Genomic DNA, 13077 nt, shown 5'->3' with positions numbered 1-13077 from the left:
CAACAACAAAACCTTGTCTTGTAACAACCTGCTGTGTTAGTGTTCAACCTCTCAGACACAGATTGTCCTGAGGGCTATAACCCGTTCGGAAAAAAAAATTAAAAGAAATAGACGCTATTCAGCTTGTATTGTTTGTGTATGTAAATGTGTAGATGTGTTTCCTGTTGCATGGCCAGCAGCGTTTGTATTTCTGTGCTCGTCCGTGACTGGCTCACTATAAATGTGCTTATAATGTCGCATGAGTTTTGTAGCATCTTGTTTATTTGACCCTGAGGACCCAAGGGTATTCTCCCCATGTGTCTGACTCCTGCAAATAACATCTCTCATCCTACAATGATGCTTAAAAAATAGCAATAACATCACCCTGTAATTCCCACAGCACCCTGAGCAATGAGCATTGGCATTTTGCTTCTCTTCATTATCTCTAGATGACTGCCTTTTATAATCCAGTCCTCTCGCTCCCTGATGTAAAATTCAGCAGGCAGCCGAGTAGCCGCGAGCTTCCATAGAGACCCATGGGAGGTTATCAGGAAATCAGGAAATAAGAGACAGGACACCCCCTGGGAAGAGAAATAGACTGTCTCAACAAGTAAACAGAGGGGCTTCGGCTTGCTCCGGGAAATGGAAGCTGGAATGGTTCACATCACACCCAATATAGGTAAAGTCAAGAAGCCATAAGAAGGCGCTGCTGTACCTTGGCGTTCCTATTTTTAACACAGCGACCAAGGTTGCTAGTACAGATGCATCGCATCACACTGTCACCAAAGAACGTAGCAATCTCCCACGAGGGACCTGGGCTCCTCTGTAAACAAGGGCTGAGGTCTTAACCAGGACATGTCACGCATTTACGCTGCTCTCCAGGGAGTTTATGAGACACATTCTCATTAATAGAGCCAGTCGACAAACAAGCTTGTATAAAAAAAAAAAAAAAAATACACCAACAGAGCCGCTTGGTTCGAACGAGTCATTAAGATATGTAAATTGCAGCTTGGAAAGCGCGGAAATGGAGAGGAGGAGTGAAGCGAGGCGGAGACAGATTTCCGAGGATTGAGAGATGCAGGGAGCATAGATCACGGTGGGGGGGGCAGAGGTGAGAAGACGAGGGGGGGAATCAGAGTCCGGCGGAACAAATTAAGTAAGAGGGAAAGAGAGGAACGAGTGAAGCGATACAGAGGAAATGTAAGGCTCATGGGCAAAAAGATGGAAGCCGTGTTATTGACCTCTCACCCCCTCTGGCTTCCCTCAGGGCGTGTGTGTGTACAAGTGTGTGTGCATGTTTGAGTTGGCCTACAGCTATACTCTAGACCCCCCTGTGCTCCGAATACCACTGTCTGCAGATCAAAGAGCCTTGACCATGGCTTTGCCTGCAAATGGGTTCCCTGTGCACCAACGAGGTCATACACGAACACACACATCCACTTACTGGTATCGTGGATACACATACAAACTGTAACACCAGCTAGCGCGCACACAAACACATGCACTCTGGTGCCCTTGTCAACCAAACTGCCTGATTAAGAATGCTTTTTATATCAGAGCTACTGTGTACTGATAACACTCAGGCAATGCAACATACAGATGTGCTCAAAGTCATTAACATCACCATCAAACGCCGCAGACACGAGGCATGCGGCGGTAATCATCACCCGCCTATTTGTAAAATGTGCCAGCAGGACCTGCAAGCACCATATTTGTTCCCTTTTTTTATTTCCTTGCTTGTTGTTGTTGTCATTTGAACCTGATCGTGTAGTCTTCATTAGGAAAGCTCGGAACTGTCACTTTGGTTTAGGCTCTGCCGGTAAAACCCCCTGTAGAGTACACGTATACACACACACACACTCACTCAAAAGGCTGAGCCATGACAGCACCCTATGAATAGTCTAAGCCCTTCTGCCTCTGCTCAGGGTGTGTGTGTGTGTGTGTTGGTTAGTAGTTTAGAGAGAATATGGGTCCATTTCATCAGGGGAACACTTGACATGGCATCTGTTCATTTATCATGTCCTTTTTCATCAACAAGGTTCAACGCATATTCCCCAGCCACAAAAGAGAAATATGAAGAGCGGTTTTCACACTACCAGAGTATCATGCTTAAATACATGACATGGTGTGCTCATAAAAAGTAATAGTGGTAATGATACTACTAATAGTAGTAATAATCGAGGAGATCAGGAATTTCTTTTCTTTTTTCTTAGTTTTAAAGTGAAGAATGCATTCTCTTTTTTTGCAAAAATGCAGATTTACATAATTTCCTACTGAAAAGTAAGATATAATTATATAGGGGAGTAATGTCTACTGGAGAGAGAAGTCGCTCTGCCTCTGTGTGTGTAGCGCTGGTATCACTGTTACCAATGACCCGTAAACCCGCCTTTGCCATGTTGAGAGCCGTTGAGAGGCAATCCAAATGCTCCCAATCTCGCATCTTGCACCTGCTGGAATTCAGTTTCTCTTTCTCATCTCACACACTGTTGTTGTCCTCCTTCCTTCCTCCAGCCAGTAGACTTTGAGATGAACCGTGCCTTCATGCTGACGGTGGTGGTGTCCAACCAGGCCCACCTGGCCAGTGGCATCCAGTCGTCGCTCCAGTCCACAGCTGGGGTCACCATATCTGTCCAGGACGTCAACGAACCCCCTTACTTCCCCACGAACCCGAAGCACATCCGCTTTGAGGAGGGCGTCCCTGCTGGCACCAGCCTGACGACTTTCTCAGCTTCCGATCCCGACCGACTACAGATGCAGCAGACAATCAGGTACTGAGTGACTAGAATTACATCAGACTACAGAATTGGAACCCTAATTGGGCTAATTCTGACATTTTAACAGCATGCCATTAGTTTAAAGTTCTTCTGGTGCAAAATCATTTGGATCTTAATAGATAAGTTCTATTACATATGGACAGTCTCTGGACCCAGAAAAGTATAGCCTGATTGAAGTCTGGCTAGCTGCATTGTAAGTGCACGCCAAAAATGCCTCCATATGCACTAACAGCAGGCTAAAAAGACTCTTGGATGGGTTCCATGTCAGTAGTTAGGGGTCGAAGTTCAACAAGGGGACTGTATTTTGGCATCGCCAATCTCTCAAAAGTCTTACTGTGGGAAGTTTATGAGCCACCGGAGAACTCTTAGTAAGGAGGGTAAGGTTAATAGGGAGCAATAGCCTCTGGGGTAATCAGAAGCGTGTGCATTCTGTAGATTTCATGAGCAGGTGCTCACACACACACACGCACAAGCAGCACGAGAGAGAGAGAGAAAACAGGATGGGCGGAGAATAAAGAGAACAGCTGGCCCGAGACCAAACGCCTGACACAGCATTATGTCCACCTGCAGTGTTCTTTCTCTGCGCTAAGCCTCTCTGGATTTTAAATGTAAACCAACCTTTAGATGACCAGCAGGTCTTTCCTCAGTCCTGCTGTCAGCTTGACAGTAGCAGTTGACTGCATTGTGGCCTTTTTCAAACTGGAAAGGTAATCTTTGCTCGGTATTGATGTTTCAAAGAGAAAGAGCTTTAGATTAGGTGTGTTTCCACTCATGGTCACATGTAGAATGTCCTTATATATTATAGTGGGTGTGTCGGTGTAATGTATGACCGGCACAGTGCAGCAATTGAGTTCTAGCAGCACTCCAACAGCCCCTTCCTTCGCATTTTCTCCTGGGAAAAAGATCTGAACAAATTTCCCAACTAATTTCCCGGCAAATGAGAGTAAATTGGGTGGATGTTATAATTTAGGAAGACGCCAGAATCACCAGCTGGGCTCTACCTTATCCTCTCTCTCCCTGTTGAATTCACTTTGACCTCTTTGGTTTCATCCCTGTTTTGTCCATGACCCGTGCAAGACTGCACTACTTTACAAGCATGCTGTGGTCTGTCACGGTCTCCTAAACACAAACACAAACCAAATCTCCTTCCTCTGCGAGGAGGCAAGACTGTAGAGATGGCAAATCCCCGACCTCATTCATTTAGACCCATCTGGATAGGATAACTCTCAATCCCCCTGCTTTACAACAGTCCCATAAAAGGTATCTTCTCTAGACTGTTATGCAAGGACACTAATCACAGCTGTTCCATCCGTCTCTCGAATTCTCATTATTCTGAAGAAAAACAAATTCAGGGACACGTTCTTGCCAATCAGTTTAAACCCTGTGCAGTGTTTTCGTCACCTTATTTCACTTTCAAACTTTTATCACACACAGCTGATCCCAGTGTGCATACATCAAAGCCCCATCAATCAAATAGTTAGCTGACACGTCTGTTTGCATGGGGGAGACATTTAGATATGACACCAAAAGAGTTTGAGTTACATGTAATCTGTAACGTAGGCCTTTGAATATGACAAAGAGCTGTATGTCTTTGTAAATGGATGTTGGAGATGCATAAAGAGAAGAGAGACGAGGAGAAGATTCAGAGGGTGCCGTAAAAGTCAAAAAGTGAAAAAAGACCCCGGGGATAGTGGAGGGAGGAGGAAACAAGCTGAGGATGGTGAGCCGACTCCGAGTCAAGGTTTGAACTTTACAGGTGCTCATCAACAGAGGGACTGACTGACAGTGTCCTGTTGGGACTGGAGAGGAGGTGATGTGGACAGGGGTGAGAGGGAGGGGGGAAGGAGAGTGAGGCATCATGCATCACCTGTCAGACACCCCGACCAGTGAGGTCAAGACATGGGACTGGAGACACTGGCATAAATGATTACCCAAACCTCCTTGGCAAAGCTTGAGACATGCATTTTTCATCCTCGGGGTCAGAGGTTTGAAAAATAAATGTCATACCTCTCGCTGCTGCTTGCTAAGATCACTAACCCGCCATGCCTAATCATACATCCAGCTACACTCGCACAGCAACCAAGTCCCAAATGAGAGGAACTCTCAGGCTTCGGAGAGCTCAGGAAAACATTGGAAATGAGCCACAGGAAGGAATAATTACATTTTCACACAGATTTGTTTTTATTCAAAAATAGCACTAGAGTAAGCACGGACTGTTTACCTTTCCAAGAAGACAAAAAATTGGCAAAGCACCTCATTAAAAGTTATTGATGGGGACTGCCAAAGTAACATTGTTGACAGTTAGGACTTGTAAACAAAAACACTGTGGCTGTTTGTTCCATCATGATTCTAATCCCCGGAGTAGCGCCATCATTTACTGAGTGCTAGCAGAAAAAAAGTGAAGGAAGTAAAAATGGCTGTTTGCGCTGACCTTAACTTTTCTGGAGTGTACAGAACTAACAACGCAGTGGATTGTCTATTCAGTGTGTTGGAAATGAAGCTTTGCTGCAAAGATCATTCAGGACTTCATTTGCTTCAAATCGGGTTTTTACATCTGCACTGAGGGCTGTTTAGGAGACCTAATTAAAGTGTAGTGGTGGACAGAGCTCTCTGCTTCCTGAGCAAAACTTTTGTGTTATGGCTTTTATCATCAGAGAGCATGCAGCCACACGGGGAAAAAAAAATAGGTTCTGGTTGTATTTTATTGCCCATTATGGAGGGAAAAAACTCTCTTCCTCTCACACACAATTTTCCATACTTTTTTTTTTTTTTTTTTTGCATTCAGTTAATCATTTCGAGAAATGCAGTTGTGCACTTTCCAGCTTAAAGTTGGACGAGAAGATAGATTCCACTCTCATGTCTGTACATTAAATATGAAGCTGGAGCCAGCAGACAATTAGCTTAGCTTAGCAAAAAGCCTGGAAGCAAGGGGAAACGGCTAGCCCGGTTCTGTCAAGGAATACAAATAAAACAAATCCACTGATTGTACCAACACCTCTAAAGCTAGTTAACATGTTATTTGTCGGGGGGGGTTGTTGTACACAAACTGAAGTGAAAGAACAGCAAGTTGTGGTTTTACGGTGAGTTATGTGGTCAGGCTATTTCTTTGCCGAGACCAGTGTCTTGTCACTGTGAAGCAGCTAGGCAATTAGCAGACTCCAGGACTCCAGCTTGTGGACGGATTAAACAAACAAGATGCAGTATCCCGAGTTAATTATTGACCTTTAAACGGGCTGGTCCGCCGATTCTTTAAACTTTGGACAGAGCCATGACTGCTGTTTACTCCTGCTCCCCATCTTAATGCTAAGCTAATTGTCTGCTAACTCAAGCTTCATATTTAATGTACATATAGATTGTGCTATCAGTCTTCTCATCCAACTCTTGGAAAGAAAGCCCAAAATGTCATTTCACTATTTCAATATTCAGTATTTTTTCCAAGAACAATGTTCCGGTTATTTCGGTGACTTTACCCTTTAATTTCCTTTTGCTCTGTTAAAAGTACAGCAGTTTGTCTGCCCTCCACTGTAAATATATATATATATATATATATATATATATATATATATATATCAGCCTAGACAGAGAGTGTTGGTTTGCCATGGCAAAGCCAATAGAGTTGCAGATGGACACAGAATAGCAGTAGGGATCAAGTCCGTCCTAATGAGGTTATTAAAACCAGATCACACAGCCATGCTGCTTCTTCCGAATGTCACCTGTCCCGATCTCTCTTTCTCCTCCCACCCATTGCTGATCATATTCCTCGTTCTTTTATCCGACCCTCCCACTGCGATGGACTCACTGTAGTCCTGGAGGTGATTTCACAGTCCACCTGTTAGTGGCGGTGGGCTTGGCTAGCTTGTGTGAAACCGTCTAGAGTGTGGGAATGTCATCTCTGTGATCCCCTTCCCCGCACTACGCTACGCCAGGGATCATGCCCACTGCCTGCTGGGAAAATCCCACCTCCCTCACTGCAGGAGAGAGATTATACTCTCTTCCCCCGCACCCTCCTTGCCACCACCCAGCCTTCCAGGCTTTCACTCAAGTAAATGTACATGCAATATTTAATCAAACACAAATAAACTGACAGTAAGTATACTGCAATTTAATACATATAAAAGCAAGGTTAAGGTCAAGTCCATTTCAATTTCGATGGATTTAAAAGCTGGATGTGTTTGCCACATAACATGGCTTTATTGCCCAGGATGACATTCAGTATATGAAATCGGATTGATGTAGAAACCTTGTTGTATGAGGCCAAGGTTTGACAGAAGAGAGGTGTCACTTGATGAACTCTGCATCACAGAGGGAATGAGACGAGGATGAGAAGATACGGACGGGGATGAAAAAAAAGTATGAATACAAAAGCATGGCAAGATGAGGTGAGGCGGCATGATCTGTGAGATCTGATAGAATTGAAAGTGTGGAACGAGCCGAAAGCGACAAACGCCTGAGAAACAAGAACAGTTAGATCAGAGTGAGATTGGAATTCAATCCTGGAGATGATCCCCTGTTCCTTCCTCGCTCTTTATCCCGGGGGATGTCGCCGCCTGCTACCACATCCAGTTTCCTGTTTGACGATCAGTACCAAGATCCTATCATCCCGTCTCCGCCCTATGCACAGCTTCCCCCCTACACACACTGTGACATTTGCAACCAGACAAACACTTAAACATGCATGTATATAACCCTGCCAGGCAGCTTAGCCCTCTCCAGCATAAGGAAACACTTCCTAGAATATGTACATGCAACACACACGGAGGCAGGTGCAGCAGCGCTTAACTATGGAGGTAATTGACTTCAATGCCTGGTACACAGGAGTGAAAAATGAGGTGAAATTGACTGTAAGCTGCAGGCTCTGGAGGAGAAGTCAATGAAGAATTAAACCGTGTGAAGGGCAGGCGGATTTTGTGAGTGTGTGTGCATGTGCGCGGGCAATCTTTGTATGCACGGACGCAAGAGAAAATCGTCAATTGCTTGTAAACACGGAAGCGCTAACTCCTCCATCGATTTGTCCTTGTGTGTCTTTAGGTATTCAAAGCTGAACGACCCGGCGGACTGGTTGTCCATCAACAGAACCAATGGTCAGATCGTAACAACGGCCATGCTCGACCGGGAGTCTGTCTATGTCAAAAACAATATATATGAAGCCACATTCCTGGCAACAGACAATGGTAAGAGCCTCTTCTAATGCACGTGTTTCATCAGTGAACATTTCTTATTAGAGTGATCAATGTTGCTGCTTCACACTCTGTGTTGTTTGTGTTTATGTCCTCATTCCCACGGTTTAGCATTCATTGCACAGATTTACATTATTGAGATCATGCTCCCTTCTCTGTTCTGAATCCATTGATCTGTGGAAGTTGTCTGTCAGTAACTTTAAAGCACTTCCACATCCTAAATCACGCACGTGTCTTATACGCCATCAGTCAACAGGTCACCTGACTGATTGAATCATTGTTGGGAGTGATCCAATGCGTAGGTAAATACATGCTAGAGTGAAAAGTGTTGCTTACTGTTTGACGAAAATGAAGACATTGGAGTGGATTTAGAGGGATATAAGTACACGGGAGCTCTGCAGCATTCAAGTGCAGTGCAGTTGGTGCAGAGTTAGAGAAAATCCTGGATTCACACAACCTGGTCACACTCTTGATCCTCTCCTCTCATCCTCCTTATCTTCTGTCCATGACTGCCTTCTCTCTCCCTCTCTCACAATGTGGCATATATATATTTGTTCTGCCTCAAAGTTGAAACTCTAGTTTAACTGAGCACAAACTCAATCACAGCAAACAAATAAGTTCCCTTTTTCTCAAGTGGAAGTGAGAGTTTTTTTCTGGGGGGTTTTTCCCTCCTCCCCAAATTGCCTTATCAGTGACGTGCAGTGCACTGGTGTTTTTACATTAAGTTGAGCTGGCTTTGAAACATTGGCGTATTTATAGGTGTGAGCATGTGTGAAGAATGATCTCATTCGAAACACATTAACGTGAGCCTGTGTGTGTGTGTGTGTGTGTGTGTGTGTGTGTGTTTCTGTACTTTTTTATATTGGCGATGATTGACAATATCAGACACCATGACGTGTAGCCTGCCGTGCTGATGGGAAGGAAGAGGCAGCAGGATTAGAGGTGGACTCGCTCCCGTTCTTTGAACTCCAAAAAACATCTAATTTCTTTCCCTGTTATTTCCTGGACGTTTTTTCTTTGAAGAAGAAGAAGCTTTTCCTTCATCTGACCCGTGTTAAGTGCACAGTTTAGAGCGTGTGTAACTGCAATGTTTGTCGGATATCGGAACTGTGGAAGTCCAAAAGATGAGAAGCCAGCAGTTAAAGTGTGTGTGCGTGTGTGTGTATGCATGTTTGTGTGCGTGTAGTCTGACTATGTGGGTGTTGCTGGAGTGCCAGCTGTCTTAACGTGAGAGGGATTATGGTAAGAAGTGCTATGACGCGGTAAGGATCGTAGGACGGGACATGGAGAGGTGGTGACAGCATGGGGAGAAGCACACTTGCATTGCTACCGTATTTTTACGTCGGCCCCCGACACAATCTGACAGCCTGAGACCCTTGTGACACACAATCACCTGTGGCTTTGTTTATGTTTTTACGTGCTCTTCAAAGAACATATGGTAGGCTTGCTACGAGTCTTTTCACCATCCCTCACATCTCTGAGCCGCCATCAAAAAAAAAGGAGTTAATACAAATCCTTTTGAGGAATTTACACAAACATAATTATTTATTTAGCTGGTTAAAACCCACATAATTCTCCTATCAGCTGTGGCAAGCTGCTTCCACATGTCCCCCATACATGACTGGGATTAACAAAGCTGCAGGATGGGAAAGCCTCCGAATGCGCGTGTGTGTGTGTGTGTGTGTGTGTGTGTTTATGAACCACACGTCTTTATGGTTCACTATGTACGTGTTAAAATTGCATTTAATACTGTACGTTAAATGTTTTTTTGTTTCTAATGGACTAATACGGACAACAGTTTTTGAAATTGGTTCAGTCTTGAGGGGTAATGCTGTAACCTTCAGCCGCAAAACGAGGTGCGAAGGCAATTGTGCTGTTTTTGTGCCACTGACAGGCTCTCTCCTTGTCCTCTCTTCAATATGTAGGAGTTCCTCATCCGAATACTCTGGCTCAAATAAACCTCGTCCACATTCTCATCTAAATATTCAGCCATGACATTGAAAATCTTTTAGATAACAGTAACTTACACTTTCTATACTCCAACCCAAAGCTCTGCTCGACTGGCACCGGCGTTTCCACCGTTGTCTTCCGGCAACCCGTCACCTCACTAGATTTCACAACGAGACTTCCCAATGAGCGATGATGATGTAGTCATACCATCGAAACTATAATTAAAGTATAACTATGAACTAATGGGATTTTATTAGATAGCCTTACTTAGGTAGTAATAAAGTCACAATTTTTAATATATTTCATTGTCTCATAACAACGTATCACATAAACGTCTTTCATTTCTTCTGCCACATTTTAATTACATTCTTATAGCTCACAATCACTAACATCAATCATTCTTTGTGTTTTACCATTTTTCATAACAAAGTCTACTATATGGTACCAATGTGCAGCTCTTCTTTGCACATGTGCCGATAAAACGCGGGAGAATTAAAAATATTCTAACCGACAAAACCGACATTAGGCATATGGCTGTGGCAAGGCAGCATGTTGTAGAACCGTGTGGCTATATATAGTTCCCCCCCCCCAACATGTTACCTGCTCTTTTTGGTCGTTCACTCGACATTTAACATCTTCAGTGAAGCGTATTGTGCAATCTCAATGCAGGGGTGACGTGACATCACGTCCCAGGCCACGGTGCAGTAGCGGGTTTAACTTTGCCGTGTGTCAGCTGAGCGCCCCCTACTGACATCACACTGTAACACACCGCTATGCTGCGGCAAAAGTGTGGCGCAACCGTGGAAAAAGTGGCGCTTTCTCGAGGTAAAGTGCTTCCGCTATACATAATTTGGCAACTGTTAGTCATTTCGTATGTGAATAGTCCACTTCTGACAAAACTACCTATGAATGGCAGGAAGTGGATTGTCTTTGAAGTGACTATTTGATTCATCTCTCGACTGAAAAACCTTGAACCTGACTGGTCTATTTTTCACACAGGCTTTCAAAATCTGCAGACTTCTTTTCAGTTCCGTCTTCTTTTTCTGAAACTCTTGCAGAAACTGTTGTGAGACTAGCCTCAGAGCCACATCCATCACCGATCACTCGATACGTCTTCAATCAGTGGAGCTCCATGAAGTCATCTGCAATATCAATCGTAGTATCACCAGTCAGACCGAGCTCAAACTGTGGACTGACTCACTCACAGCCCCTGTTTTTAACTGTGTCTCACTCTTCTCGTGGCAAATGTCTTGCTCTATTGCCATGTTTAATTGGCAGATCTGTCAGCTTTGCATAAATCTTTGTAAATTACATCGCCCTTATCTCCTCCTGGGGATGGGCCCTGGGGTCGCTTGATTCCATCCAATGGCTCCGCCAGTGGGGCATGGCGGGGAAATGACTGGTAATTGGAGGCAGCTAAGGGTCGTCACCCCCTGACACACACTCAATAAACAGCTCTGAGCTTTATACGGCTAAGCGCTCTTTTTTTTTTTCTTCAGATTTCTCTGTGCCACATTTTCATACTTCACGTACACATTCATGCACTCCCCCCCACACACTCTACTATCTCGCTCTGATTCTTTTAAGTGTCTATTCTTTACTCCCAATTCTCTATAAATGCTGTAGCTGATGGTCTGTTGCTCTGTTCAATCAATGCAAAGGGCTTCAGGATTGTGTCTGCAGATGAGGTGTGTGTCTGTGTGCATCAGTGCATGTTATTACAGTCCAAGGCTGACAGTATTGTAGTGAGGCAACACCTGCAATGCCTGCCAACTGTAGCGTCAGACCAAATTTCTCCAGTTGCCACAATCATTTGCACAAACTTGCAACATGGACTGTGCAAGATTGGTGCAAAGTCGATAGTTAATCTCAGAGAATATCACAAGTTTAATGCCGATTAGCGACATCTTGTATGTATAGTAGATAATAAGCCTATCCAGCGCTAAAGCAACTGTGTGTTCAACAGATTCCCAAAGTGAGTCAGTTTCACTTATCGGGCAATTTGATCACATTTAGCTACAAATTAAACTATTAATTAAAAACAGCGGGTCCACTAACTTTAAACTACCGACTGGAGAGCAGACGAAAAATGTGCTGAATCCGACGCTCCATCACAGAATGGTGGCGGTAATGAATGTATATTGTCTCTGCTATATAAACAAAATACATTATGCGGCACGATGTTATAGTCTGCAACGTGGGAAAGTCGTAGCTGCTTTTCCCGCTAAGTAAATCGTTATCAAGAGTGATTAATTATGTGTGAGCCATTTTATAATATATGTATGTACGTATGCAAGCATGCAGCAAAGATATACTCTCAACACATGTGCACATACAGAATGTGCATGTACAAGTGTATTTAGGTCATCATGCATTTGAGAATTCAGGAACTGCATGCGCCACAACGAGAACGCACAGTTCACCTCTCAGAAATGCATTGTTAATATTGCACGCAGACTTTATCTACAGAATCATAGATGGCTCTCCCAGTTTTGTGTAAATACACACCGACAAGGACTTGTTTGATTGTGTTACAGTCATCATTATTGCACCTAAGCCGTCTCTAGGCGGTTGGACGTGCCGTGCCTGCATCTGGATCGACTCTGATTGGTTTGATTTTGGCTCTGAGGCTAAACGAGGAGCAGGGGAGCACAACTGTCAAAAGTATTCCTGTCAAGGGCAGATATTCTGCTCTGGTTCTACAGCATCCATACCTCTAACGTCACCATTGTGAATAGAACTCCTTTCACCTCTTCTCTTTCCTTTTGTTCTCTTTCATTACTTGCCTCCCCCTCTGTCGGCCTTCAACTCCTGTCCCTACTCCCTCACAGTCGTCACTTTCACTGCACACATCTTCCCTTGTCATCTTTCCCTCCCATCATGATACTATTTTCTCTTCCCTCCCTTTGCTCCCAGGCTCTCCTGCAGCCAGTGGAACAGGCACGCTGCAGATCTATCTGATAGACATTAATGACAACCCCCCGGCGCTCATACCCAGGGAGTCTCAGATCTGTGAGCGGGTGAACAAGAACGTCCACGGTGTCAACATCACTGCCGCTGACGCTGACACAGACCCTAACGCTGGACCCTTTGTCTTCGAGCTGCCCAACTTTCCCAGCAGCATCCGGCGCAACTGGACGATTTCTCGGATCAGCGGTGAGGAGGCGTCAGAACAGCAGCACTAAAGAACATATGAA

General features: G+C 44.4%; 1 protein-coding gene across 1 annotated transcript in view; it reads left to right on the top strand.

Moving 5' to 3' along the window:
* LOC116381889 (cadherin-4-like) overlaps positions 1-13077 on the top strand; it is a 224017-nt gene that overhangs the window by 201952 nt on the left and 8988 nt on the right. The window contains exons 11-13 of the mRNA XM_031844384.1: positions 2491-2747; positions 7782-7924; positions 12797-13036. Coding sequence (XP_031700244.1) covers positions 2491-2747; positions 7782-7924; positions 12797-13036 — 640 coding nt within the window. The remainder of the gene's footprint in view (positions 1-2490; positions 2748-7781; positions 7925-12796; positions 13037-13077) is intronic.

The sequence above is a fragment of the Anarrhichthys ocellatus genome, unplaced genomic scaffold, assembly GCF_004355925.1.
Source record: "Anarrhichthys ocellatus isolate YVR2014 unplaced genomic scaffold, GSC_Weel_1.0 scaffold5, whole genome shotgun sequence".
In the NCBI taxonomy this organism is placed as follows: Eukaryota; Metazoa; Chordata; class Actinopteri; order Perciformes; family Anarhichadidae; genus Anarrhichthys; species Anarrhichthys ocellatus.
This window is presented reverse-complemented; position numbering and strand designations above follow the sequence as displayed.